Source organism: Limtongia smithiae, assembly GCF_038497785.1.
Source record: "Limtongia smithiae strain NRRL Y-17922 unplaced genomic scaffold V1518scaffold_9, whole genome shotgun sequence".
Taxonomy (NCBI): Eukaryota; Fungi; Ascomycota; class Lipomycetes; order Lipomycetales; family Lipomycetaceae; genus Limtongia; species Limtongia smithiae.
In genome coordinates, this window is record NW_027117630.1 from 629,100 (window position 1) to 656,276 (window position 27,177).

At 51.4% G+C, this 27,177-nt stretch overlaps 12 protein-coding genes across 12 annotated transcripts; 5 read left to right on the forward strand and 7 right to left on the reverse strand.

Annotated features, from left to right (window-relative positions):
* The first annotated feature begins 34 nt into the window (after nucleotides 1–34).
* Nucleotides 35–991, forward strand: V1518DRAFT_419973 (uncharacterized protein). The gene is made up of 2 exons (XM_066904891.1): nucleotides 35–323; nucleotides 385–991. Exons 1-2 carry the CDS (start codon nucleotides 216–218, stop codon nucleotides 904–906), a joined length of 630 nt encoding a protein of 209 aa, XP_066758598.1. The 5' UTR covers nucleotides 35–215; the 3' UTR covers nucleotides 907–991.
* Nucleotides 511–2,337, reverse strand: V1518DRAFT_419976 (SMP-30/Gluconolaconase/LRE-like region-domain-containing protein). Its single transcript, XM_066904892.1, has 2 exons — nucleotides 2,053–2,337; nucleotides 511–1,978 (listed from the first exon to the last, which is right to left on the reverse strand). Exons 1-2 carry the CDS (start codon nucleotides 2,173–2,175, stop codon nucleotides 980–982), a joined length of 1,122 nt encoding a protein of 373 aa, XP_066758599.1. The 5' UTR covers nucleotides 2,176–2,337; the 3' UTR covers nucleotides 511–979.
* Nucleotides 2,338–5,343, reverse strand: V1518DRAFT_419978 (small-subunit processome). The gene is made up of 2 exons (XM_066904893.1): nucleotides 2,811–5,343; nucleotides 2,338–2,756 (listed from the first exon to the last, which is right to left on the reverse strand). The coding sequence occupies exons 1-2, from the start codon at nucleotides 4,938–4,940 to the stop codon at nucleotides 2,439–2,441; spliced, it is 2,448 nt and encodes an 815-aa protein (XP_066758600.1). The 5' UTR covers nucleotides 4,941–5,343; the 3' UTR covers nucleotides 2,338–2,438.
* On the forward strand, nucleotides 5,207–7,145 carry V1518DRAFT_419979 (uncharacterized protein). Its single transcript, XM_066904894.1, has 2 exons — nucleotides 5,207–5,873; nucleotides 5,928–7,145. The coding sequence occupies exons 1-2, from the start codon at nucleotides 5,564–5,566 to the stop codon at nucleotides 7,073–7,075; spliced, it is 1,458 nt and encodes a 485-aa protein (XP_066758601.1). The 5' UTR covers nucleotides 5,207–5,563; the 3' UTR covers nucleotides 7,076–7,145.
* V1518DRAFT_419980 (uncharacterized protein) lies at nucleotides 7,139–9,376 on the forward strand. Its single transcript, XM_066904895.1, has 2 exons — nucleotides 7,139–9,185; nucleotides 9,243–9,376. The coding sequence occupies exon 1, from the start codon at nucleotides 7,313–7,315 to the stop codon at nucleotides 8,987–8,989; it is 1,677 nt and encodes a 558-aa protein (XP_066758602.1). The 5' UTR covers nucleotides 7,139–7,312; the 3' UTR covers nucleotides 8,990–9,185; nucleotides 9,243–9,376.
* Nucleotides 9,076–10,522, forward strand: V1518DRAFT_341314 (nucleophile aminohydrolase). The gene is made up of 3 exons (XM_066901189.1): nucleotides 9,076–9,185; nucleotides 9,243–9,300; nucleotides 9,357–10,522. The coding sequence occupies exons 1-3, from the start codon at nucleotides 9,161–9,163 to the stop codon at nucleotides 10,399–10,401; spliced, it is 1,128 nt and encodes a 375-aa protein (XP_066758603.1). The 5' UTR covers nucleotides 9,076–9,160; the 3' UTR covers nucleotides 10,402–10,522.
* V1518DRAFT_386013 (SNF2 family N-terminal domain-containing protein) lies at nucleotides 10,428–15,073 on the reverse strand. Its single transcript, XM_066901697.1, has 2 exons — nucleotides 13,096–15,073; nucleotides 10,428–13,043 (listed from the first exon to the last, which is right to left on the reverse strand). Exons 1-2 carry the CDS (start codon nucleotides 14,892–14,894, stop codon nucleotides 10,643–10,645), a joined length of 4,200 nt encoding a protein of 1,399 aa, XP_066758604.1. The 5' UTR covers nucleotides 14,895–15,073; the 3' UTR covers nucleotides 10,428–10,642.
* A 158-nt stretch (nucleotides 15,074–15,231) lies between these two features.
* Nucleotides 15,232–16,038, forward strand: V1518DRAFT_419985 (uncharacterized protein). Its single transcript, XM_066904896.1, has one exon. The coding sequence runs from the start codon at nucleotides 15,315–15,317 to the stop codon at nucleotides 15,843–15,845; it is 531 nt and encodes a 176-aa protein (XP_066758605.1). The 5' UTR covers nucleotides 15,232–15,314; the 3' UTR covers nucleotides 15,846–16,038.
* Nucleotides 16,039–16,799: 761 nt separating this feature from the next.
* V1518DRAFT_434459 (uncharacterized protein) lies at nucleotides 16,800–20,905 on the reverse strand. The gene is made up of 5 exons (XM_066906245.1): nucleotides 20,802–20,905; nucleotides 20,086–20,748; nucleotides 18,764–20,032; nucleotides 17,838–18,713; nucleotides 16,800–17,782 (listed from the first exon to the last, which is right to left on the reverse strand). The coding sequence occupies exons 2-5, from the start codon at nucleotides 20,740–20,742 to the stop codon at nucleotides 17,021–17,023; spliced, it is 3,564 nt and encodes a 1,187-aa protein (XP_066758606.1). The 5' UTR covers nucleotides 20,743–20,748; nucleotides 20,802–20,905; the 3' UTR covers nucleotides 16,800–17,020.
* Nucleotides 20,906–21,065: 160 nt separating this feature from the next.
* Nucleotides 21,066–22,991, reverse strand: V1518DRAFT_419991 (actin family). Its single transcript, XM_066904897.1, has 7 exons — nucleotides 22,915–22,991; nucleotides 22,569–22,759; nucleotides 22,276–22,501; nucleotides 21,933–22,219; nucleotides 21,597–21,875; nucleotides 21,440–21,537; nucleotides 21,066–21,379 (listed from the first exon to the last, which is right to left on the reverse strand). The coding sequence occupies exons 1-7, from the start codon at nucleotides 22,934–22,936 to the stop codon at nucleotides 21,313–21,315; spliced, it is 1,170 nt and encodes a 389-aa protein (XP_066758607.1). The 5' UTR covers nucleotides 22,937–22,991; the 3' UTR covers nucleotides 21,066–21,312.
* Nucleotides 22,992–23,111: 120 nt separating this feature from the next.
* V1518DRAFT_386022 (uncharacterized protein) lies at nucleotides 23,112–24,994 on the reverse strand. Its single transcript, XM_066901698.1, has 2 exons — nucleotides 24,455–24,994; nucleotides 23,112–24,400 (listed from the first exon to the last, which is right to left on the reverse strand). Exons 1-2 carry the CDS (start codon nucleotides 24,892–24,894, stop codon nucleotides 23,263–23,265), a joined length of 1,578 nt encoding a protein of 525 aa, XP_066758608.1. The 5' UTR covers nucleotides 24,895–24,994; the 3' UTR covers nucleotides 23,112–23,262.
* A 122-nt stretch (nucleotides 24,995–25,116) lies between these two features.
* Nucleotides 25,117–26,211, reverse strand: V1518DRAFT_386026 (50S ribosomal protein L30e-like protein). Its single transcript, XM_066901699.1, has 3 exons — nucleotides 25,887–26,211; nucleotides 25,730–25,825; nucleotides 25,117–25,669 (listed from the first exon to the last, which is right to left on the reverse strand). The coding sequence occupies exons 1-3, from the start codon at nucleotides 25,906–25,908 to the stop codon at nucleotides 25,407–25,409; spliced, it is 381 nt and encodes a 126-aa protein (XP_066758609.1). The 5' UTR covers nucleotides 25,909–26,211; the 3' UTR covers nucleotides 25,117–25,406.
* Nucleotides 26,212–27,177: the final 966 nt, after the last annotated feature.

Here is a 27,177-nt window from a genome sequence, read left to right on the forward strand (position 1 = left end):
ATCTGCACGTCGACGAGCCCATCCACGCCTGCTAGTCTTCGGGAATACCCCGCAGCTAGCGCGACAACTTTCACATGTTCACAACTGGTCGGCATTCTTTGCTGCGATTACGAGCTCTAATACCCTGACTCTTGCTCCTCTGTTCTCTGTCGTTCGTTAGTTGTCTACATACCGGCCTTCTCTGATTTTACCTTACATTCTCCGCGGCGTCTCTAATGTCAACTTCAATTCCACTTTCGCTTTCTCTTAGCAATGAATCGGCTAAGAAGGGACTCAAATTAGTTGTCAAGCGGAACAAGATGCTCTCTTCCAGCGTTGATGATGTACTGGTCTTAGTTTCGTCTAGCCTGCCAATTACTGTTGCTGACATGACTGGATATATAGGTACTGAAAGTACAGGGTGTCAATTGGACAGTTCGCAAAGCCATCGAATATGTTCCCATTACCGTCACCATTGACCTGCACATCAACGACGACGGCGTCGAAATTTTCGACGTCGTACAAACTGTTGGCAACGCTGCGAAATCCGAGGAGCCACGCACTCTGGACGGTGAAGCGCGCGCGCGTGTGTCCTCCGTATTTGGACCCGTCATTTCAAAATCTGCACGCGTAAAAGTCGCAGATGTCGCGAAGATATCGCCGTTCTTAGCAAAGACGTGGAGCGAGCTTGGTCAGGAGACTGCAGGGGCTGACGAGTCGATTGCCATTTTCTCCTACGCGCGTGGTGATACGTCGCAGCCGAAGGCAAGGGAGTGGGAGTCTTATCAGACTTTTGGATTTGCAGATATACAGATCGACGAGAAGACGGTTGAACGAAAATATGTTGTGCGGCTATTCTTCAAGTCGTCATCGTTGCCTACTCCACTGGAGAAGAGACTTGTGTATGACTTTGTGTCCCTGGTCTAGGTATTTGCAAGTTTTGCCGTATGATGGTATGATGTGAGATTAGTTTGGAAGTACAATGCTATTTAAAAATTGTCTAGGCGATGCCCTTAAACACCCCCCTCACCTTGCCATGATGTCCCGGTACCTTGAACCGGAAGATCTCACCGCCAAGACCATCAGCCTCAGTCCACACATGATCTATATCTTCGTTCGCAGCCGCACTCGTCACGAAGAGATCCTCAAGACCAGGCCCGCCAAATGTTGGGCAAGTGATCTTTTTCCCCGGCAGCTTAAACACCGCTTTCAGAGCCCCAGTGGTCGAGTCGCGCTGCTCGACTCTGCTGCCGCCCCAGATCGCGATGAACAAATCGTCCTGCGCGGAGATTGTCATGCCGTCCGGAACCTCGCCCTTCGCGTCGATCGTGATGAACGCTTGTCTGTTGGACGGTGTGCCCGTCGCGACGTCGTAGTCAAACTTCCATACAGTACTTGACGGCGAATCGTTCCAGAACATCGTCCTGTTGTCGGACGTCCAGACCAAGCCATTGGGAATCTGGCACTTATCGAATAGCGCGGTGCAGCTGCCGTCTGCGGAGTAGCGGTAAAAAGTACCGATCTTCAATGCCGACCTCTCTTGAGGAATATCTTGCTCCATGGTGCCAGCGAAAAAGTGCTCGCCGGTCGGATCAACATTGCCGTCGTTCACGCGCATGATCGCGTACAACTTGTCCTCCGGCTGGTATACCTTGGTAAGGTACTCCAATTTAGCCGACTCGTTGGGCTTCGCAACCGCAAATCCGTACTTGCCGCCAACAAGAAATTTCTCCGGTGAACTGTCAAGCAACGCAAGCACACCGATCGGCTCCGAATATGTGGTCTTCCGAATAGCCGCCGCCCCTTCCGACCAAGGTTCGTACGCTGTGATTGCCGGGGCAGAAGCGTCAGAAGCGCACGCTATCGTCATCGACGGCGCTGATTCTGGCAGCTTCACAGCGCAAATCTGACAACGATGGATATCAACATAATACAGCTCATTGGTTTGGGGAACAAAAGTCGGGCCCTCGCCTAGGGCAGTGTGCGGCGTGAAGTACGCCTGTGAACATCGCCGTCAACAGGCGTGGTTAGCAATCTGTGCAATGAGTTAATACGATTGAAAATAAGACGCACAGTGGAAATAGTGTATTCGGCGACCGCCATGGCTCTGAATTGAGCTCGTAGTGAAGGTACGTGAAGGCTAATTGCGGTCGAGAAGGACCGAAGAAGAGAAGAGGGGACTCTCCGGTACAACATGGAACAACTATGATGCGGAGCGGCTGGTGATTGCGAAATTGATTGATCGACAGCGGCACGCCTAGCCTCCGGCGCCTTCACGCCCGATCATGAAATCCTGTCAAGCGCATAGTTTAGTCTTGCCTGAACGCGATGACGCGAGCATAGCGATGACGAGCTTATCGGTTTGTTTTGTGTCGCGATGCACCGTTGTGTGTAATTTACATGGTCGTACGCACCTCTAGGATGTCTACGCAATGTTCTATGAACTACCTTACTTCCATCTACACCAACGGCCGACTGAGCGGCTCCAAAACGACACCAGTTTTGACAATAATCCGAGGCTTTGTAGTCTTCTGAGTGGTGGTCTGCGCATTCCACTCCTTGCCAATTGGCATCCGCAGCGCGCGCTCGTACTGCTCGCGCGTCTCATACGGGTACGGGACCTGGTCTGTCATGTACTTTGCGCTCTTCTTGATGGATTTTTCGTTGATGATCACGTTCTTCAGCTTCGAATCCTTGCGCTGCTTTGGGTTGATGCCGGAGACTTTTTCGATGAAGCGGCGCTGCGGCTTGCGAGTGCCCTTGCCTGTCCAGGAGCCCTAATAGTTGTGTTAGAAGAAAATACTGACGAAGTCGTCAAAATGAAGAAATACCCATCCAGGTAGCGTCACGTCAATTTCCTTGTCGCCTTCATCCTCGATGACGCGCTTCTTCTCTTCGTCAAACTCACGGACGACATCATCGCCTGAAAACGCGCGTTTGACCAAGTCGCGTTGTTGGAATGTAACAGCATGCTTTGCGTTCCGCTTGTTGAACTGATATGTCATTGTGACCTGTGCATCGTCGGTCTCATCCGCCTGTTCGCTGTCGTCGATGCCTTCATCGTGTATATCTCGTGCCTGCAGAATCTGATTGGCATCAATCTGCACCTCCGTCGTATCCACATGCTTTCGGGTATTTCGCTTTGCACGACTCAGCGCTTCTTGAGATTTGGCGGTTCGTGTGCTATCCTTGCTCAGATATAGGAGCGAGCCGCCCTTGGCAACTGATCCACCGTCAACTTCCTGGATCCACGGATTCGCAGATTCGCTGGCATCATCGTTCGTGCCCTTCTCCTTGCGACCAGCGCTTCCCTTCGAATCGATCGCCGAGCGAACAACGATAGATGCCAATTTCTTGTCGAGAGCTCTAGGAGCTTCGTCTTGTTCTTCAGACTGTTCCATGACATCGACCAGCTCTGCATAAGATTCCTGAGCTCCAGGCGTGAACTTTCTTCGACCGTCATTGATCACTTCATACGCAGTTGATGTGGTCCGCTCGTCCCTAAGGTCTCCACCTGCCTCTATACGCCGCACCTCCTCCACTGTCTGCTCATTTTGCAGCCTTAAGCGCTCCTCGGCATCACGCATGAATTTCATTCCTGCAATGCCCTTGACTGGCTCGGGTGAGGCCTCGGCGTCGTCGATAGCGGACAACAGCATATCATCATCGTCGCTCGATTCTTGTTCATCTGCACCGCTGATCTTCCTTTCAAGCTCCTCGCCTCGTCGCAACATAGCTTCGAGTTCCGAGCGTGTGCCTTTGTCTTTGTGTAGATTCATACGTTTCACGTCCTGTGCCCATTTGCTCGTAGACTTGTGCTTCAAATCCATGCGCTGACGAGCACGCTGTACCATTTTCGTGTAATCGTCGTCGCCGTCTTCCTCGGCATCGGACCCATCAAGCTGGCCTGCGAGCTCTTTAGCGCGCTCGCGCTCCCGCTTATGTATTTTATGATAAGTCTTGCTCTTAATCTTCTTTAGCCTCCGCGCCTTCATTTCTTCTCGGAACATTTGGTCTCTGGCTTTCCGCAAAGCTTCGCGCCGCTTGGCAACATCTTCGACTGTGGCCTCGTTTGATCCGAGTTCGTTCAAGAGCTTCTCACGAGAAATCTCCTCATCTTCGTCCAGAGTACCAGTGACACCTGCAGTGGCGTCCGCAGTGTCTTCCTTTTGCAAGGGGAATTCAAGATGTGTGGCTTGGCGATTCTGCTTGACGGTGTCCTCCCATCGTGTGATATTGTCTGTCGCAACAGCGTAGGCGGCGGCGCGGTCTATACGTGATTCTAGACGACGGCCAAGGCGTGCCTTAACAACTTCTGACTTTGTCTTTGCCTTCTTCTCGAGATGGTCGAGTGACTGGAGAGCGCGAGTACCGAAGGTAGAGGAAGTGTGCTGCCGGATATCATCGAGCGTGAGTTTCTTTTTTGGAGTAGTAGCCTCATCTTCGTCTGCATATTCGTACTGTGGAATCGTGAAGCCGGGTATTTTGCGCTTCTTGACCTTGTTGGCAGCCTCTTCTGCTGCGCGCGCTGTGGTCGCAGATGTTATGGCGTCACGGAGAGTGGCAATAGCACCGTCGTCGTCGTCGTCGTCGTCTGCTTCTTCGGCATCCACTTCAGAACTAGCATTGCTATCATCATAGATGTCGTCAGCCGGTTCATCTTCGTTGTCCTCGTCAATGTCGTGAGCGCCATTGCCTTCTTGCAGCTCGGCGGTACCGTCCTCGTCGTAATCACTATTCTGGTCGCCGATGACAGAGCTATCATCAGATGACTTGAGCATGCCAAATTCATTGATCTCGGCGCCGTCATCGTCGGAGTCTGGACCTTGGTGGTCCGCGTCACCCTCGTCGTCGTCGAGAAAACTGTCCCCGGAGTCGCTGTCTTGAGCGTCAGCCTGTTGAGCCTGCTGCGCATGACGCAGCGCGTTCTGCAGCTTGCGTGCAGCGGTAGATGGTGCCATAGTCGTACTCTGCAGGCGCAACCAAGTCGACAAGGCTCTCTGCGTATTGTGTGTACTGCTAATGTGCTGAAGCTTGAATGTGAGTAGGAGAATTGCGCGCGCAAAAAAAAGTGCACAAGCCAACGGGATTCTGGCATAAGTCCCGCGCTGGTGGCGCAGTTGCGTCGGATCGGTTCTGCGGGTTAGGTCATGACGCAATATTGCATCACGCGGCTCAAACACGTGTGCTCGCCGTACCTGGCTCGTGGAAGGTCTGCCACCTTTGTCGGGCTGTAAGCACTCAGAAGAAGGGATGACGACGGAATACAAGGGATACCGGTCGGCAATGGCATCTTGCAGAAGGGGCGGGGCTGAGGACAGCGGTGGCGAGGAATGACGAAGACGGCCCGAGGGCGCATGCGGCTCGGCGGCGGAGGCCGAGTGCTTGATGGTTCCAGTCTCGAGGCAAAACAAGAGCAAGCGAAGAAGAAAACTGGGCCTTGTGATCTGGCCCTCGCCGCCGGCCGCGTCGCCTATATCTACCTGGTCTCCCACTCTGGTATCGCTTGACTACTACACTCCTCTCGGCATACTTACATCTGTGGTCTTCCGCCATCCACCCAGCCCTCGACCCTCACACATTAATGCCCGACATCTCTCAGCTATTCTACTATCCACCGCCACCCATTCTTGCTCTGCCGCAGGAGATCCTGCAACGCATCCTCGAACTCGTGCACGACGACGACGTGTCGTGCGACGGAACCCACATCCACCTCTCGCGCCGTCTTCAACAGTACAAGCGAAATGTGTTGCCTGTGTGTAAGAAGTTTTACGCCTCTGGTATTCACATGCTCTATGCACATGTTCACATCGGTCACCCTCGTGCATTTGAAGAGTTCCGCAGAGAGTTAAGAGGAAATCCGGCATACGGACCCATGGTTCGCTGTCTAGACTGTAAGTTCTCACGCTCCGCTGATCTAGTACTTGCTGACAGACATACCTATTCAGTCTCCGACTTCACTTCCATCGGTCTCGGACGAACTCGCAAAATGAACCGCGAAATCCAGATGGTCACAAACTACACGATCAGAGACGCGCTCAGTCATACTCCAAACCTACGCGAATTTTTAGTATCCGAGGCTCTCGAAGACGACATTGACAGCAACGTCCTAGACGCTCTGTTTTCGCTCAAATCAATCGAAGCCGTGGATTTCTGTGGCGCGAGCTCAGCTGCCTTCACTCACGCGTTTGCTGAAGCCGGTGACCTCAGTCGCGGCCTCTCGACTCTCCAACGTGCGAGTTTCCACGAGTGTGTCTCATTGCCATCGACAGCGTTTGATGCTCTACTGCCACGTTTGCAATGTGTGCAGCTGTTAGATTTGACACACACCCAGGTATCAGGGCGTGCGCTTAGTCACATTTCCGACCGCATCCATCTGCAGGCGCTATCGTTGTCCAAATGCCGAAGACTCAGCAGTACTGATATCGCATGCTTTATCACCTCGCATCCCGCAGTTTCCGACGGCTCGTTGCAATGGCTATCTCTGCAGTGGACAAATGTGTCAGCGGACGACCTGTACACGATCCTTCGGCATCTACGAAAGACTTCGCCGCAGCTCACCCACTTGAATCTGTACGGTCTCCCGGTCGATGAGTCTCACTTGGAGCTGATTCCGCAGTCTGTACGCGAGCTTTCGCTCGGCTATGCGGACTTAGATACTGAGTCTCTGGTCTCTTCGCTCTCGCATCACGATGAGCTCAGGTACGTCGACTTGACAGGCAACCCACACATGACACCATGGACGGTTCAAGACAAGCGTCTGTTGCGGGCGATGCCATTTGTCCGTACATGGGAGTTTGGCGTCTCAGATGTGCTCAGCAAGATGATATACTCACGACTGCCTGGATACATGGTCGTCCTTGGCCAGGGCCGCCGAGGCTGGTTGTGCCGAGCACCACCGCACACGGAGGCGCTGCAGGTGGCGCACCCTTCTGGTCATGTAGGGGAGAAACAGTGCCAGTATATGCTAGGAATGGATATGGGCGGGGCAGAGGCGCTGGTGGGCGCAAGTCGCAAGATTGATTGCTCTGGCCTCGAGTATGGTGGTGGGCACGAGCGCGGCATTTACTTGTACTATGCGTACCGCACGCGGTAAATGCGCCAGGCCAGTTGCGATTCTGCACGAGGAGTTAGTCCTTGAATAAAAGCATTCTTCTATCGTCAAAGTCATGTAACGCGTTGGCTATTAGCAAAAACCCCACAATCCTGTCATCTGAGCCGCTCGTCCAAAGGCACGCGCTTCACGGTCGCCCACTGCACGTCAAGTCGTTTGTGTAGCCACCCCACTGCCAACACCTCGCCGACCATCGCTGACGCACCGCCGCGTGGCGCAATGGCAGACCAAATTCATTCCAATCCCGATGCACTGGCAGATGCCGCTATCGCCGCTGCCGCCTCCGCCTCGGCTGAGCAGTACGCACAACAGCAGCCGTTTCTCTTCGACTTTCTCGACTTCACCCCGGATTCTACGTACGTGCTCATGGAGTCGCTCTTCAGCCAGCCACCTGCCATTGGTGCCATGACTTCTGCGTCTTCGACTACATCTGGAACCGCGTTTGGGGTGTCTCCTGGTATGTCCGTGGGAGCGGATGAGAGCGTAGGACTGCAGCGCAGTCCAACGTCGCCGTCGGACGACTCGCCCCCACCACCGCGGCAGCAGACCTCAGCATCATATCCCACTTCTATAGTAGCCGATACTACGACTGCATCGCAAGCTGAGAGCCCGACGCCGCCCCCCGGTCGCGGCAAGCGCCGGCCGCATCGCAAGTCACGTACTGGTTGCCGCACGTGCAAGCGACGCCGTGTTAAGTGCGACGAGGTGCATCCGCGCTGTGGTCACTGCATGCATCTCGGTCTTACCTGCTCCTTCCAGTCTGCTGCGCAGATGATCGAGAACGAGACTGCGATTGCTCGCACTGGTTGCGGAGTGTCCTCTGCTGTCGTGAATGGCGTCATGCTACTTTCTGGCATGTCAGGCTCGACCTTCAGCGAGATACCGAACGGCGCAACTGGACTCGACCTTGCTGATCTACGGCTCATGCATGTGTACTCTTCGCGGGTGCACACGACGATCGCAACGGCCACACACACTAAGGAGGAAGACTTGTGGGGTCGTCGTGTGCCGGCTGTCGCGTCCAACGATCTGTCGCTAATGCACGCCATCCTGGCCGTCGCGAGCTCGTACGTCATGCACAAGCACGTCAATGCGGAGACAGTCCACGCTGCATCGTTTGGAGACTCATGTGAAACGACCGAACAAGCCGACGCCCGGCATGCAGCCCATAAGACCTACTCCTTACGCATTCTCAAGAGCGGATTACATAACCACATCGAGGCCGCCGCAGGCGACGCCCTCCTTCTCACCGGATATCTGCTAACTATTGACGCGATTGCAAATGCACCGACCAGTAAGGTTACGACAACCGAGTTCCTCACCCGCACGGCATGGGTGCAGCTTGTACGCGGCACGTGCTGTATTCTCAAGGCTGTGTGGCCGCTCCAGAGGGGCACACTTGGCCACTCAATATTTGCAGATGATTTTAGCGATCTCCCTATTCCGCGATCGCGTATGGATCTTGCTTCGTTTGCCAAACAACTCCGTCCGTTTTCGTTCCGCAATTCATTTGTCATTCCAGCGATCTCACACCTAAGTGGCGGCGTCGAGCGACGCGATCCGACGTACGAGGCCTGGCTATACGAAGACGAAGACGACTTAGAGGATTTATACCCACTACAGGCATCGTCGCTCTACGTCATGCCGTGCTACATGCTCGCCAAGTTCAAGTCCGTTGCTATCCGCGGTCGCAAGCAAGTCATGTCCCTCATCATCGCGTTCCTGGGACTCTTTGACGGCCGCTTCTACGCACAGTTCCACGCCAACGATCCTATTGCTCACCGTATTATTGCTGAGTTCTATCGCGCTCTGCGCGTGTTTGCACGCTGTCACCGCGACGAGATTTGGTGGTTGACGAACTTGGCCGAGGGCGAGGGTATCAAAATTGACACGTGATTGAATCTCACGTGATTTACTCGTGCGCAACCAAAATGCGTCATTCCATCACCGCCGCACGCATTTCGCGGGAATCCCGCGCCTAACTTTTCTCCAAGATCCTCCACCTCTTCTTCGTCTGCTTCTGCTGCCTCTTTCTTGACCTCTCGGTGGGATCCGGAGCTGTCATAAATGTGCCGATTCATGATATATAAGGGTACGTCGCCGCTACTGTGTACGTAATGCTCGCTCGTGCGTGCTAACTATTCTCGAGGGCGAGAGCCCATACTTCTCGCACACCTCCTCACACGACCAGAGCATTCGATTATCAAGTATGCCATCTTTTGCACACAGATCTTGAGAGTTGCCACACACTAACAACACACAGTCAATCATTCGACTCGCGCCTACGTATTGATATGCGTCGGCCGATCAATGGCGACGGCTTTGGCGTTGGCTACTATACATCCGAAACTGACCCGGAGCTGGGCGACGGGCCTTGTGTGTTCTGTGCGACGACGCCGGCGTGGAACAACGTGAATTTGGCGCGGCTGGCGGAGAAGACTAAGTCCTCGCTGGTGTTTGCACATGTTCGCGCGTCAACGTCGGGTGTGCTTAGCGAGACAAACTGCCACCCGTTCGTGTTCCACTCGCTCATGTTCATGCACAACGGGCAGATTGCAAACTTCAACAAGCTGCCAGCGCTCAAGCGCCGGTTCGCGATGCATGTCAAGGACGCGTATTTAGGTGCAATCCAGGGGGCCACGGACTCGGAGTGGGCGTTCGCGCTGTTCCTCGACTCGCTCGACAAGCTCGGCGTCGACCCCTCCGGCCCAGCCGGCCTGAATGGGTTTCCGCATACCATTCTGCGGGAGGCGATGGAGATCACTATCCGACTTATCAAGGACTGGACCCGCGAAGCCGTCGAGGCGCACGCTGTAGCCTCCAAACAAGCCTCCGCGGACAGCGACGACATTAACCTTAACGAGCCGTCGCTACTCAACTTCGCCGTGACTGACGGCCACTCCGTCGTTGTGACGCGGTACATTACATCGCGGACCGAGGAAGCTGCGAGCCTACATTTCTCCACCGGCTCGCGCTTCACTGCCTACAAGCCGCGGCAGTACACCATGGAGCGCCGCGATCGGCAGCAGGACGTTGTGCTTGTCGCCTCTGAGCCGCTCACATTTGAACGCTCGGACTGGGTCACCATCCCAACTAACACGATCGTTACCATCAATGACCAGACAGTGCTGCTATACCCCATCTACGACGAATACTACAACTCCGACCCCGCCGTCGCGCGCAGCAGCGGTTTCGCCGCTTCCCGCGGCCTCGTCTCGCCGATAGTACAACCTCAAGCACACACAAACGTGCAGCTCCCGCCGCTCGAGCGCGAGGGACGGCGGCGGCCGAGTCTACTCGTGGCTTGATGTTTTGTCATTGCGTCATCGCTTGGAGATGGTAATTGTGTAGCATATTGTATGACAAGGAGTATAATACACATTATTTCAATGCTAATGCAAGACGTAGTTACTGTAACAAAACCTGACTATTTTTAATCATCCATGTCATCGATCGTCAGCGACAAGATGAAATAACACAAAAACAACGAAACTCCGCAAACTCCGAAGCAACCTATTTCAACATAAAGTTACACTCATATTCTCGTAACTAGTCCCAGTAATAGCCTTGCTCGATGAAGTGGATCATGTATTCGTCCACACTGCCGATGCCATCCTCTTCCTCTTCGTCGTTGTCCGCATCTTCGTTGTCTTCGCCGTCGTTATCGTTCCCCGCTGTCTCTGGCGCCCTTGAGACGACGCGCGGCGGCGGCGCGGGTGAACAGGAGCGCTCAACGGTGTGTGATCGACTATGCTCGTGCTCGTGCTCGTAGAAGTCTTCGTTATCAACGCTGGTCTCCTTGAGCGCCTCGCGAGCCGCGACAACATCGGCCTCGTCTTCCGCCATTGCCATCGCTTTCTCAATCCCGCCCTTACCGAGATGAGAGTCCACAACTAAGCTCGGCGCAGCATCGTCGACCACCTCCGTACCCAGCATATCGGAGAGCGACAGTTTCGTGAAGTAATCTGTAGTGAAGTCGCCTTCTTGAATAACAATGTCGTCCAGCAAGCGCTTCTGGTTCGCCTTACGCAGAATGTTGGACTCGATTGTGTATTCAGAGACAAACCGGTATATATGAACATCGCGCGTCTGTCCAATACGATGACATCTGTCCTGGCACTGCTTGTCCATCGAAGGGTTCCAGTCCGAGTCATAAAAGATCACAGTATCGGCACCAGTGAGATTGATACCCAGACCGCCAGATCGAGTTGACAAGATAAACACAGTGATGCGAGGATCGGCATTGAATCGCTCCGTCATGATCTGCCGCTGCTCGATCTTCGTAGCACCGTCCAAGCGCAGGTAACGGTAGCCGTGAATATTCAAGAACTTCTCAAGAATATCCAGAACCTTGGTCATTTGCGTGAAGATCAATGCGCGATGGCCGCCAGCGGTGAGGTCATGTAGCAGAGTAGCCAACCGTTGAAGCTTGCCGCAGTCATATTGAAGCAATCGCTTATCCGGAAACGCAATCGATAATTTCACCTGTGCTTGGTGCATCGGATTATCGTAAGACTTTGACACTTCTGCAATCATGTCCTTCGTCACTTCAGGGAACATAAGCTTGGGAACATCCATAGCGACAACTGCAGGTGTGAGACAAGCATAATGATCAATCGTATCCTGCATTTGCACGGCCCGATCAGACACAGTATGAAGCAGCTGACTGATCCGTGTACGCTGAATTGCAGGATCGCGCCGCGATTCTGGTGGACCAATCTTGCAAGCATCGACCACGTTTCTTCCATAAATCGGTCGCCTAGTGCAACGAAGCTCATTCAAGTGCATGTTATCCTTCCATCTTGTAATCTTGACCTGCTCTCGGCGGACCTTTGCAGCATGCTTAAAAGCATCAATAGATGAAAAATCGAATTGCCCATTCTCGTCGGCAACTCCAGATGTCATCTCAGATATATCGGACGAAATTTCACTGTTTGCACACAATTTAAAAAGTCGATCAGATTCCCAAGTAGTCATCCGCTCGTTCTTCGCAGGAACCATATTCAACCCTTGCAGATCAATCCGGTCCAGCGATTCTAGTAGCCTTTTGCGAACAAATAACTCCTTAATCTCGTACGGCGCCGCAACAGATCTCTCCATTGCAAACGACGTCACGATTGGTCGCACTTCAAATAAATCTGGATGATTGCAAACTTTGCGCAATTGCATCAAACAATTGATAATACTCAAAAAATTTCCTGAAGCGAGTGTCTCCTTAGTCTGAGCGCGCGACATGAAGTCGTCATACAAATACCGCTGCCGCTTGGAAAGCTTACAATAAATAATATGCTCGTATTTCGCTGGCATTTGCTTCTCGACATCTGCTTTCAGACGACGCAATAAATATGGTCGAAGAACCTTATGCAGCTTGGAGATAGTAGAGCGCGCCTCAGCGTCGTCCTGTAATCTATCGCCTTCCATGATCCGATCAACGGGATGCGAAAACCACTCTTGGAAATCCGCCAAACTCGCAAATCCATTCTGCACAGTAGAAGACCTACTCTTCGACGACGGCATCAAGAAGTAAAGTAGAGACCATAGCTCAACTAAATTGTTCTGGAGCGGAGTACCCGTCAATAGCAACCGTCGCTTCGCTTTGAAATTCAACAGAGCTTGCCAGCGCTGCGAACGGAAATTTTTTATGTTATGAGCTTCATCCAAAATCATGTACTGCCATTGCTTTCGTCGGAAAGCATTCTGATCGTGAATCACCAGCTGATACGACGTGATACAGACGTCCCATGAGTCATCATCGTTCCAGCCTCGTCGTTTCTCTTTCCGTTGACCGGGATTGCCGTAGTATGTGAGAATCCGGAAGCCAGGAGCAAATCGCTTAAACTCCATCTCCCAGTTCAGCATAACACTTGTAGGAACGACAATAAGATGAGGACCCCAGACTTGCTTTTCGCACGCAAGGTAGGATAGTAATGAGATCGTCTGGATCGTTTTTCTGCAAAAAGTTAATATCGCGCATTCGCAAAAAGAAATTAGCTCAAGCTTACCCCAGACCCATCTCATCAGCTAAAATGCCATTGGTGTGACTATTATACAAACCAGCAAGCCAGTCAAGTCCGGAGTGCTGATATTCGCGGAGTTTGCCACGCAGTAGAAAAGGAATCTGCGTCTTGTACATCGTATCTGCGACAGGGGTCGGAGGAGTGAGCTGGTCGGAAGACACGGATATTTCGCGCTCATTTGCGGTTCTAGATTCCGTGTCATCTTCAACCGAATCCTGTCGCGCAGACTGTCGTGGTTCCGTTGGTGGGGATGGAGCAGCACTCGTAGCTGAGGTAGCAGAGCCGTTGGCAGCAACGGCGGCAACAGCGACTTCATCAAATGTTTCCGAACGTCCGTCAACAACACCGTTAGCTTGCGGTCCCGGAATTTCCAAATCGTCGTCGCTATCGGAATCGTCGCTACTCATGTCCATCTCAGAGTCCATTGAACTTTGTATATCGTCGCTGTCGTCTTCTCCATCAATGTCGCTGAGATCATTGTTCATTTGCAGCAAGTCTTTGCGCGCCTCAAGTAATTGAGCCGATTGGTCAAGAATACTGTTAAGCTGTTCCTTTCCTGCAAGTCGCTGCTGTTCCTGTGCTTCGTGTGCCATTTTCATGCGCACAGCTTTCTCCGCTAAGCGCCACTTTCGCTTTACTTCTAAAGCCATGCGCTTGGCAAGCTGCCGTAGACGTCGCTCTTCAAGTTTGCGTTCTTTCTCGTCTGCACCGGACAGACGTTTGAAGTGAGTCTGCACCATTGCAGCAACACGCTTGGCCTTAGACGTGTGGTTTCTGCGTTCGTCTGCAGCGAGTTTTGACAAATACATTCCTTGCGACAAAACGTAGTCCCAATGTGCATGCCCTCGTGGAGGCTCGAATGGTTTGCGTAGTTGCGAAAGCTGCATGTCCTGAGCGGAGCTATCAAGCGATATCTCTCCGCTTTCAACGGCTTCAGAAATACGTGCGCGAAGCTCCACTTCTTCAGTGATGTGCTGCTCAAAAGCATCTTCCGTGACATCGTCGTCCAGCGATCGAAAGGACGTAAGATAATCCTCGAGCGAGGGAAATTTGTGCTCAGCAGGTATATGAGCCGGCTGTGCGACAATTGGTGCGGGAACTTTGTAGACAATTTTGATACGAGGCAAGACGTCTAAACTTGCAGTGTCTCCATCTATCTCCTCGTCGTCTTCGTCGCCGTTCTCAGCGTCAGGCTTGCCGCTCGGAGCGCTGAGTTCAACAACGCCGTCGAGCCCGACTACCGGCTGGTTCTCTTTGTCATCGTCGCTTTGACGAATTAAACTGCGAGTATAACGGACTCGCTTGGGCGTCGGTAGATCATCGCTGTTTGCTTTACTGGTGCTATGCACGCGCTTGCTTGTTCGCGATCCAGAGACAGCGGTGAGCGGCGAGGAGCTGAATGAGACTGCTGGACCGGCGACTGGTGGAGTAACCAAAGGCAGAGAAGCCCGTACGCTGCGTCGGGGCTGTGATGAGGGTGGCGGAGATGGCTGCGGCGACGTAGCGGAGGACGTGACCGTCGTCGCTGGCGTGGAGCGCGAATTGCGCAGGCGGCGTCCAGGGGTGCTGCGGACGATTTCAGCAGACAGTGAAGTCTCGCGCTTTGCAAGCGCATCAGCGTTCGCAACAGACTCGTCCAGACTACCTTCTGGGTCGTGCGCGTTCTCCTGCGTCTCGCAATTCCTCCCGTGCGCGGATCTCGACGATATGTTGCTCTGGCGGGTCGAGTCGGACGTGTTTTGTGCGCCAGGGTCGAATCGACGAGTGGCCCGGGGAGGTGCCATTCATGAAATTAGCCGCAGATGCACACTGAACCAGACAAGGCGCACATGAAAAGATGCGTACGCACGAGCCGGATCTGTCTGCGAAGTTTGAGGACGGTGACGATGTTTTTTGGTGCTATAGCGGGCGTCGGAGACGGCAAAAGGGAGGCGTGGCGGCGATGTTGCGACGGTCGTGGACTTTGCGCATTTGGCCCAGATGTCGTGGCAGAGCCCTAATCCCGCCCTAGCCCCAGACATCCAGCCCTAGCCCTGATGTAGCCCCAACCCATATCAGGGCTAGGGCTCATCAGAAGCTGGCCAATCAGGACCGGGCGAATTTGCACCGCCAGCGCCGGACTGTACATCGCGACCGTGGGCGGCCTTGAGGTTGAGATCTTGACGCGATTTCGACAACGCACGCTGCCGCTGCTCTCGTCCATCATGCCCGCGCTGCGTCCACTCTCCCATCTGTCCCTTGGCGCCGTCCGTAGCGGCTGTCTGCGGATGCGCGCTGTTACTCCCGTGCGTCTGTACGCGACCGAGTCGGTCCCGACCGAGAGGGTCAAGGAGTACACCGACTTCCCGTCCCATGACGGCGACGACCGTCTCGCTGGCGACTACCCCGAGTTCCCCGTCATCTTCAATCAGAAGCGTGATCCCTACGTCAAGTATGATGACCAGCAGCTCCGCCGCAACTTCGGTGACCCTCTTCATGAGGACGACGACGTGCTCAACATGTGGTCGCCCGACGTCCACGACTACGTCTCCAACGGCACCGCTGGCCGATACATTGCCACCTTTTTTGGCATCATCGCTGGTGCTGGCTACCTGCTTTCTTTCATCGCCCCGGAAAGCCCCGCAGTCCCGCGCGTGTACCCATCTGGCCTGTTTACCGAGCTCGGCGGAGCCTCTGACTTCAAGCAGATTTATGAAGTATGTTGTCGCATTTGGAATATCTTTCTGAGAAGTTGAAACTGACATTTTACTCAGGCTGGTGTCGACGATGGCTCCTATTACCCAAAGTAATCACCACACAGTCCAACTTGAACCTATCTTGTATATATCTTGATCCACAGACGTCTTAGTGTACAAACTACGGCCTCCCAAAGCGAGAACCTTCTAGTAACTTAGACAATGATAACAGATTCCATTCAGGTACTATTATAATGCTGTGGTTCCCGGAGCTCACATACTACTCCTCGCAGACAACTGCCAGTGCGCAACGGTATCAGGAAGTCCCTCCAGCTTCTGCACGGTTGCCGTCTTCTGCGCTTTCTTACACTGTAGAAACATCACCGTTGTAGTACCTTTGGTCAGACTAGTTGCTAGACCGCGAGAATGTGTACGATACTCACGGACATGACGAAGGCACTGTTTTGGTATAAACATGAACTCATTGATCAAGCGACTAAGTTTGCTTGCCCAGCTTGTACGTCCTTCCAAGGCTATATTTCCATTTTCTTTTGAGTCGATTCGTCAAAAATATTTGTATGAATGATGACCTGGTTGCTCACTGCGGTACATAGCACTTTCAGATTTCTGTATAGATAAGTATTTGTCGGTCAGCGAACTGCTTTCGATTATTCGCCAATTGAGCCCGCATTGCGAGAACAGAGCTGCGTCCGATCTCAGCTAATTCAGCAGCTACTAGGAACTTTTACCTGACATTGGTGTTACAGACCTGTGCTATGTCGGGATGCGTTTTCTAGTTTGCAATTTTTGAAAGAAGAATCATAAGCGCCAACGAATGACCTCAAGCTTCCGTTTCAGTCATGAACTTTCAAGATATGGGTCCGCAGCAGCTGCAGCTAACGGTTCTAACCGCATTTGCCTGCAATTTCATCATCCACTTAATTTCCGACTAAAATCATGCACAAGCGAGAGCTTATTAGTGCGGCGCGCTGCAACTATAGGAAGCACCAGTCTGGTCCTGGGGCTCGATCGCCCATCGCCTCAGTCTTCACATATTTAGGTCTAAATATCTACTCAATACTGCCTGGACAATACAGCACGCTTTGTTACGCGCAGTGTGTATACAGCGACTACAAACAAATCAAAACAAAAACAAATTGCTCCAGATAATGCTTCTTCATCGCAAAAATTCCCAACGAATTGTAAAATGTATCTCAACATCATATGATACTCTCTCATATACTCTGTAAACTGGCATAATCGGGTTTGTGCGCAACTCTGTTGAACTGCCGTCGCTGCATAGCTTTGGTCCTAAGCGCTTCCTCCGCCGAAGTGGCCATCAAAGGATCCTTCATCCGTAGCATTCGCATGATCACGTTTTCCTCGCTCATGAGCTCCAGCATCGAGTTCTCGTTATTTGCTGCGCTTTTCATCGTGCTCAAATTTCGATGATTTCGAATCGTGCGCTGGCGTCCGATGGCTTTGTTCTTCTGTGCAACGCGCTGTGCTGTAGCCTCCGCGATCCTGCTGTGCAGCCGCGCGAGTTCTTCCGGTGACATGCCGTAGTACTTCAACGCAAACAATATAGACCTATACTTCTCATGTCCACGGAGCACGTCGCGAGATGGGCCCTTGCCTTCACCATGGAAAAACTCCAACGACCGTTCGACCCACGAATTCAACACTGTGATATCTTCCTTCCTCAACACCTCAGTCCGCGGCTTGCTCGGTAGTGCAAGCGATTCCAAAGCTTCAAGTAAGCTATCCCACACTGCTAAAATAACTACCATCGTCATGTTGCCGCTTAAGTTGGCGGACAGAGTACTGAAATTTTCCGCAAAATAAATAAGTAGCGCCTCAAGAGCGGACTCGGTCTCGATGCTCTCTGATTGACTGGTAGTAGTGAACAGTTTCGTGATCTGCGTAAATGACCGGGCTTTGCCAGACTCGCGGCGCACATTGTCGACCGAAATAGCAGATCGAATCTCAACTTGGAGCTATACAACAGTTAGTGGCTTCCCCGACATGCGCATCTTAGGCATAAATGCTCACCTTATCGACGATCGAGCGAACCATAAACTTCTCAAGCTTTTCGAGCTCTTTGAACGTCTTTCCAAAGTAATAGGCAACATCATCTCTGTCACGCTCTACAGTAACAGTGAATCTGATCCGGCTCTGTTGCGTTGAAGAAGATATACCCAACGATAACTCCACCGTCTCTGGATCAAAGTCCTTTGATGTGCTCAGCCGGAGCTGGTATGGCACTTCAGCACATACACGTCCTGCTGTCTTGTGTCTAGGAAGACCCAAAATTTTCAATCCAAGCATGATTTTCTCCTGGGTTGTAGAATACTCGAAGCTGTCGCTCCAGACTGAAATACGACCTTCACAGGACTCACTCGTAGATCCGATCAAAGCAGTTGTCTCCATATTATAAATTTCCACTCTGAACATGGGATATTCGCGAGGTAGATTTTCTGCAACCAACCCTTCGATCGAAAGCACGTATCCAGAAATAACGTTAGCTCTATGAGCAGTAAGGATGTCCGACAGATGAGCGGAGTTAAACTCGCTTTCAAATGCGTTCATTTCATTCTTGACGAAATCAACGTTGTTGAGCTTCACGCACGTCTCCTTCGAAAAGTTAAATGGTTCCGGCTTCTTGCCTGCACCGTTTCCTAGTCTAAGCGCAGATCGCGGTTGATTCGCCGTCTCCTGGTGCAAATCTAGTGCAAATTTGTTCTCCAGGTTGGTGGTATAGATCTGCAAGGCGTGCCATATCTTGCTCATTTGAATCGTATAAAACTTTGCAAGATGGTATTCATCGTGCCAATTCAGATCGTCAACGGCCTTCTTTAACGCATGGAACGTGGCCATCATGTCTTGCACTGAACTGTCGTACTGATTATCCGCACTGACTTGCTCAAACTATTTTGAAGTCAGCTGATATCCTGAGCGAATGATAGTAACACACTTACCTTCTCCATATTGATGATATTTGTGACTAATTCAGCGATTCGGTTCTGGCTAGCCATTATATCCACAACCACGTTCATCAGGTCATCCTCAATGTTCCACGAATTAATGCCAATAATCTCTTCTTCCTCTGCTCTAATCTGCAGCTGGACGAGTTGTTTATGAATTTTGCCAATATCCTCCAGCGTATACGTATCTGCCTGGTCGTTTGCCAAGGACTTGTTCAGCTCTTTCAACTCCACTTTAGCCATACACGTCGCATTGTAAAAAATCTGATAGCCAATCTCTTTCGTTATCGGCAAGTTCTCTATCCAAGGAGACAGATCGAGCGCGGGATCTTCAGCAGAGTAATTGTACTCCCTAGGCCAAGTATATCGCTTATTCAATGTGTTCATCTTTTTGAAAATATTCGTCAGAATGACATATATAATTGTCACGGGATTTGTGGACGTCTGTTTGATTTCCTTCGCAACTCTATCGAAATATTTGTACGCGCCTATCCTTAAACTTTCATGCATGTCGAGAAGCCGTTCAGGCAAAGGAGCCCCTAGTTGTATAAATGAATCGTCGCGAAACAAGCTGACTTCCATAAATAAGATGTACGGCAAAATATTAGGACCGTTCGGCCCGAAAAGATCAGAAGAAACCAACTTGTTGTGCATGTCGCCAAACGCAAACTCATATAGCTCCGACAAAATTGACTGATATAATTGCTGCTCCTGTCGTGTGAATGACTGGTCCGCTTTATGCATGGCGACGACATCCTTCAATGATTTCAAAACCAAGGACATGGTACCAAGATCGACTTTATCGGCAAGACAGTATTCCTTAACAAGCTGCACAAACATGAGCTCACGAGTGAGTAGATGCATCTGCCACTTCGATCCAATCTCCACAAGAAGACTTTGCGACTGTGGTGATAGAATATCTGAGGGCTTCTGAATCTCCTTAATTTTTTTTGTCGCCACGACTCCGAGATATAGGTTTGCGAGGTTGACGCGATCAAGGGCAAGTTCCAAATCCATTTCAAGTGCCGCGCTCAGAACAGCTTTGTAATACTGTTGCCTGTTAATTGGAATAAAGACTGATGATGATAAGCCTATATTGCCGTTCAATTTTGCAGATCCTGATGACGAGCTGCCCGTAGAATTCAGTCGTCTGAGATTGATAATCTGCCGTAGTTCCGTCACTTCTTGCTGCTGTCGTCCATCGGCCGCAGTACCAGGAATTGACAGTCTGGACAACATAAGCTGTAAGTCGTTGATATATTCCTAAATAGCACGTCAGTATAAGGCTTAAGAGCGGGCAGTCACGGTGTACTTACACTATCATGAAGTCTTAGCTTTGAAACATCGCGGCGAACGACACTCTCCGCTCGTTGGAAAACATAAGCAATTTCCGGTACTAGTGGAAGATATGGCTGTCCGTCGAATATTACTTTGGCCCGTGACATGTATGAGCAGAGTTGTGGATATGTCTGTTGGTACTTCGGCTTCAATGTCAGAAGATATGCGACGTAATCCACGAACTCTCGAGTGCATTCGTCGACGTCCTGAGGGTAGAGATCTGTGCTCTTGGGTACAAACAAACGGTAGAATTTGTCGATATTGATACTCTCAATTTGCTTCTTCTCCGGTACGTTTAGCTCATAGGCAAGCGCCATTTGCCGAACAACTGGAGACGTCCTCTTTCTCAAGACATCCAGATTTTTTCGCGCGAAGACCAAAATTGAGCCGTGTAGAAGCTCAGGAGTAGGTAAATCAGACTTGATCGATTGACCTTTGGAACTAGCGGACTTCAGTCGCGGCGTTAATTCAAAGCACCGATCGTGAATATACGAGAGATAGCACAAATTGATGATAGTCGCATAAGCATCGTCTTTCGTACAATCGTCAACCGGTTTGCGAGTCGTAGATAGCTTGCGTGCATCGCCGCCGTATGTCGTTGCACCACTACTACGGTTCGACATTCTGGGTAGCATAAGCGGCTAGTAGACCTTCGTTAATACTAATACGCAAGACGCACGTTAAGAACTCTTACGTTGAAAATCTATCAAACGAGTGCAGGTCGTCTCGATGATGGGCCGTACGTACGCTCCTCCAGTTGTTGTGACAAAGCGCCTTGCAGTGCCGCCGCTACTTTTCCACCTACGATGTCGAGACCTCTACTCCCAACCCCATGTTGACTTCACAAGTGCGTGTGCAGATGTGCACAGCAAGACCGGGTAAATCCTCCGTCCATGACCGAAGGGAGGATGACTTATGGCTCTCGGGCAGATACGCAGATATTTGCGTTGATGTCCTTTTCTGCAAAATTATGGAATACACAACTCTTTACGGGGACTATCAGATTTATATCATGCGGGTGGACAGCTGCACTTTTGACGTCTGATTTACAACTGCATCAGCAATCTTCTAAATTAGAGGCAAGTATGACAGCTGAAATTTCAGATCTGGTTTCACTAATCTTATGCATCTTGGTTAAAGCATTTGGATAAAATACACAAATCATGGCTCCGTTCTGTTTTGACGGCGTCATCACTGATGCCGCCCTATCTGGGTCCAAGCTTATCCAAAATTCTGGAGCCTTGTTCCTCCCATTCTTGCTTCGTGATCCACCTGTGGTTAAATAAGTTAGCACGCAATGCACTCAGCCACCTTCAAACGAGGAATACTTACATATGCTCCTTGTCGGCCATAATGTTTGCAAGGACCGCACCGCCCAGGAACACCATATGACGACGCCGAGGGGGATCCTCGATTTGAACCTTAAATTTCTTTACGCACATATTAGTATGAATAGTTAAAGCCATCGGTGGTCATAATCGATACATACGCTTAATCTCGTGGGATCGCCGTTGAGCACCTTCGTCAGCCATAGCTGCTTCAGCTCCTTCTCGAGTCGACTAGGCAGTCCTGGGTACATGCTAGAACCGCCAGACAGCACAATGGCTTTGTACAAGCTTGATCGAACATCGAGGTCGGCGGCTTGAATTGTGTTGAACAAAAACTCCGCAATGCCAGGTTGCTCGACGTCGACCAGGTAGGGCTGGAACAGGCACTCGGGCGCCTCGAAGCGCTCAGAACCAATCTTAATAACTCGTCCATCGGGAAGCTGCAGAATCAGTCTGTTAGAATGGTGGAGTACTTGTGGTGCAAATCTGTGTCATACAGTGTAGGATTCCACGAGGACGGTAGTCTCTTCCGCCAGCTTTGCGTCGAGCTCTAGATCGTAGCTGACATAGCACAACTTTTCCTTGATTTGACGCACGGTCTCGAAATCGGCAGTTCTGTTGAATGCGTAACCGCGGCGGAGCAGTAAGTTGATCAACTGGCGTGTGACGTCTCGCCCGGCAACATCCAGACGACGCGTGAGATGGTTGAGCACGACGGACTCGTACACAGGAACAATATGCGTGACACCATCACCCGAATCGACAACAACACCGGACGTAAGACCTGATATATACAGTCAGCAAATCGCGAGAATAGATTTCATAATCGCAAAATGGTACCTTGAGCATAGAGGGCAAGAACAGCCTGGATGGCAACGTAAACGCCTCCGAAATTATATTTCTCAAGCATCGTATCCACCATCTTCTCTCTATTACTGATGGGGTTCATTGGGGGCTCAGTCAATAGGATTTTGCGGCCAGTCGGGTCGATCTTCATTCGCTCGTAGAATGCGTAATCCCACAAATGGCACATGTCCTCCCAGTTCTTGATGATGCCGTTCTCCATCTAAACAAACAGAGTCAGAAAACATCAATCATTCCACTGTCTGTTGAAAACAAGAGCGTAAACGTACAGGGTATGAGATCTGCAACATGGTGCGCACAGCGCTAGCTTCGTCGCCCGCCATGATATCCTTAATCTCGACATTCCCGGTTCTCTCCTCAGCGCGTAATATTGGTCGGCCAACAATCGAGGGGAAAGTGTGATCGGGAAAGTTCGTACCAGCCCGTCCAATTTTGACGAAACCGGTACCCTGATCAAGAACTACGTCAGGTATTAGCATGCACGGGGTCCACCACTGGGACGCCGGATCAACCGCGCGGCCACAGCGTGTGTAGAGTCTGGCGCGCCATGACGCTCGGCAAAGTCGGTAGACCAACTAACTTGCCTTCATCGCAATTTTGAATCCAAAAACTTACCAATTGGCGGTTCCGCAGCCATGATGCAGATGTATACTTATGGCGGGTGAGGGAAATGGCGTAGCTCAATGATCAGGCTCAGCAGTGTTAGGCGGCTGCGGAGGCGTTCCCTGCCCTAACCGCGATGCAAGTGCCACGCATCTTACGTTTACGCATCTATGTGCGCCATTGCCACCACATTTGCGTATCCACACATGCTGACGCGTGACGTACCTACAATATAGTACTTTTCAATCTCAATTATCGCTGATCTATCCACAGAACCAAATGCAAATGCAACCAAAAGATAACGAACTAAATAGTGACGAATTACAAAGAGTGTATTAAATAGCGGGTAAATTCACAAGTCTAAGGAGCATGATGTTGGTCGTTGCTCTCACTTGCTTCAACCGAGTAGTACTGGGCCTCAATAGGAGTGATGTCCTCGTCGCCAGCGGAAATGTCCCACCAACTTGCATGCGCAAGCAATGCAAACGCGACGGTGATAATCAAGCCGCCAATAATTGCTCCAAGCGTAAGCGGCGTCGAAAACACGACCCAGTCAGTGAGAGCGACCAGGAAAATGCTCAACAGCGCTGCGACACTTGAAAGCACTGGAGATGTGAGAGACATAAGAATAAGAAAACTTCCTGAATACAGCACATTTGCCAGTACAGATATAGCAATAATGAAAGCTGTGCCGAGTGATGGCAGCTTGAATTCTTCTAGACCGATGATGTGAAAGACGACCAGCGCGATCCACAGCACCGTGAGTGAGCACACGCCTATCGATGCGCCCACTAAATTAGCAAATAGGGTCGACTTCCGGACGGACAGAGACTGAGGCGGGCACGCATACCGCTTGTACATGACTTCGTACAGACCATACAATACGGCGCCGATACCAATCACCACATTACCGAAGAGACGGTGATCCGATTCTTCGGGAAGTTCAGAATCATCTTCCGAAGACGGCGATTTCGACGATGCCAAAATGCTGTCGCCGTAGGCGACTGTCATAACACCAAGAACTGCTAGCAGCACACTAAACACCTTTGACCACTTGAACTTTTCGCGTAGAATTATGACGGAAAATGCATAGGCAAAAAATGCGGAGCAGTTGTAAATGGCAGTAACGTCGCTAGGAGTGCTGAGGTTCTCAGCAATATACCAGGAACTGCCGGCGATGGCGAGAGTGATAGTGAGCACGAACGTCACGCCGGTGAGGTAGCGAACGGGCGAGACCTTTGCGTTGTTCTCCATTGCAACTATATCTAGTGTAGAAGAGACAATACGATTGTGCTTTTTGAATATTTCTTGAATTCCAGTGCGTGGCGACATGAGCCACAGGAAGCCGACTTGGAACGGGTAGAGCAAGATCCACGAGCTGTGCGTCACATACATGAGGAAAAATGGCTGTTCGAAATGTAGGTCCTGCGTGACATAAACGACGGCCTCCGTCTGTAACACAAACATTGAGAGTGCAACTAGTAGAGCGATCGCCGAGCTAGAAAGTCAATTAGAGCTGCATGCTGGCGAAAGAATCAGTATAGCGACCTACTATACGTATCTGCGGCGATTTGAGATGACACCATGCACAAACTCTGAGCGTACAGAGTGACGGTCATCGTTCGAGTCGTGGTTGTCGTAGTCGTGACTGGCACGAGTGTGCAGAAAGCGGTATTCAGAATGGTTGATGTTACTCCTATTGAAAGGCGAGGAAAGAATATGCGGCAACCGTCTGCCGCCAGGGACCTCTTCGGCTGCGATCTGCGCTTGCTGCCATCGCTCCTGTCTGCTGGTACTACTGCCAAGTGCTGTGAGACGAGGAGAGCCGGCTGTGCTGGTGCTGGTTCCCTCGGGATAGTCATCATCTTCGGATGGGATGGCAGCGTCGACGGAGGCTGCGACATATGACCCGACGAGGGAGTGCGTGGGCGAGAGAAGATCTAGGGAGTCGCTGCGGCGGAGCGGGGGTATGCTGGGCGCGGACAGCACCATGGTGAAGGGGTATCAGCTGAGAGCTAAAACTGCTGAGCGGGAGCGCAGGGCAGGAATCGCGATATTTCAGCACGGAGCGCGTTCGCGATCAGTGCGCCGGAGCGCGCGCGTGTTTACCCCAGGAAACAGAAAGCCAGCTGATCTCCCGCTCGCCCGCGCCGCACCAGCTGCGCATGTGATCGTCGGACGCCACGCTGCACTGTGAACGCATACAAGGAGATCGCGCAGAGTCTGCTCTCGACCCGCCATGAATCCTGGCAGAGGCGAGGTATGAGTGAAGAAACTACTGCGGAAAGGAATTAGCTCGTGTGCTCATATGATAGGCATTAATATCTGCGCATATGAGACTCAGTCACAAGAATAAATCTGGCATGTATGAAAAATTCTTCTATTTTACATGTTAAGCAGCCTGTCTTCATGACCCGGCACTGGAAGGCTATACTACTAGTACATGACAGTCCATGGCGCCGTATTGCACAGCACACCGCAAGATGTGCATCTAGCAAGCTGCTCTAAATCAATAAGCGCTCGATCTTGTCCTTGATTGCATAAATTTGGTTCTTCAGCTGGCTGGAGTCGTTGGACGTGACAGACGCAGAGATAACCGGACGCGTTACACCACAGGCGCGGCCCAGCGCAACTTTCGACGGCACGAAGACGTACGGTACATTCTTGTCCTCGCACAAGAGCGGTAAGTGGAGAATGATCTCAATAGGCTCGGTGTCAGCAGCCATGATGATGAACTCGCTGATACCACGGTTGAGAGTCTTAGTAGCTGTAGCATATGCATGTCAGTTGCTGTCTGCATAGACATGAGATTATGAACAAATCCTACCCTCGTTAGCGCCCTTCTTGAGCTGTTTGTAGTGGGTGGCCTGCTGGACAAGGTCGAGGATCTCCTGCGTCATGGCGGCATCCGCGAGAGGGAAAGCTGTGACAAATACGACATTAGACACAGACGCATCCACAAGACATAAACAAACCGCTCTTACCTTTGGGGTTCGGGGCTGACATTTCGTATATTGTTACTGTGATTTGATATATTCTGTTGCTTGCGCGGTGGTGAAGATGATGTCGTGTGGCGTAACAAAGTGCAGTCCGAAAAGGGTTCCTTGCTATCCGTGCTCGCCCTTCTCAGAGTGCTAGTCGTATATACGAGGGGAGTTTCTGGTGGTTTGTCGAGAACGGTGGATTGATGAAGAGTCGTGGTTTGCGATGCCCGACAGAAGTTACGAAATTTTTCTTCAGGTTAACTGTGCGGCTCATCTAATTTATTCCATTTTCCTGATTTTTGTGCTTGTTGCGAGCCGCGCGCCGCTACCAGAACGGTCCACGTGACATTTACTAATCACCGTCACGCAGCATTCCGCAACGTCCAGGTTACACCGGAGTAGTCCGATCTTGCGTAAAATGGATGTAATATAAGTTACTTATGCCTCTGGTAAAGAACGGCTTCGAAAAGCGAGGGCCAATGGCGTCGGAACGCCTTGCAGCATAAATAACACGCAAGCAGCGCATTTGAAGCAGCAAGCGTGCTGCGCTGCGGCGGATATGGCATAGAAACATGCGGCGCGCTGCATGAGAGATAGAAGCGGCACTTATCGAACTGCAGCGACGAGAGATAGTGACAGGCAGCGACGGCGATAAGACGGCAGGGCTAGGGCCCGGCGCCAGGCACAGCGCCTGCAGATACCGCGTGGCCATGCGTAGTACTGGGCACGGCACGACGCGGGTGCCACGCGTAGTCGCCAGCACGCTGGCCGCCTAGGCCAATCATATCGTGAATACGTGCCCGCCGCAGGCAGGCGCTAAGCTTATTCGGATGGTTTGGTTTGGCGCTAGCCACTTGTGGCCTAGCGCTCCTAGCTTGCCGCCGTCTGCAGCAACGCGATATTTAGTACTCGCTCTGCCCACAGTCTGTTTCCTCCCTTCTTTCTATCTCGTCCGCCTTTTCGCCGTCGTCCTTCCCTCTTCGCTTTCCACTTCTACCAACCACATCCACCTCCCCGACTTTACCGTCCTCATATTTCGCAATGGCCACTGAACTTTGGTATGTGTCATCGCCTCTGATGTGCTCTCCGACCAGTAGGAAGTTAAGCGGAGTCTTCTCGTCCGACACAATTTACTGACTCCTGTCTCCAGCCCCGTCTATGCTGTATGTCTCCTATCTTCCACGGCATTTATCTTGTTACATCTCGTCTTGTTACATCTCGATGTTTTGCACTTATTGCACCGTGATGCTTACTGCCGATCGCGTTTTTGATTCTGATTCGCCTCTTCTAG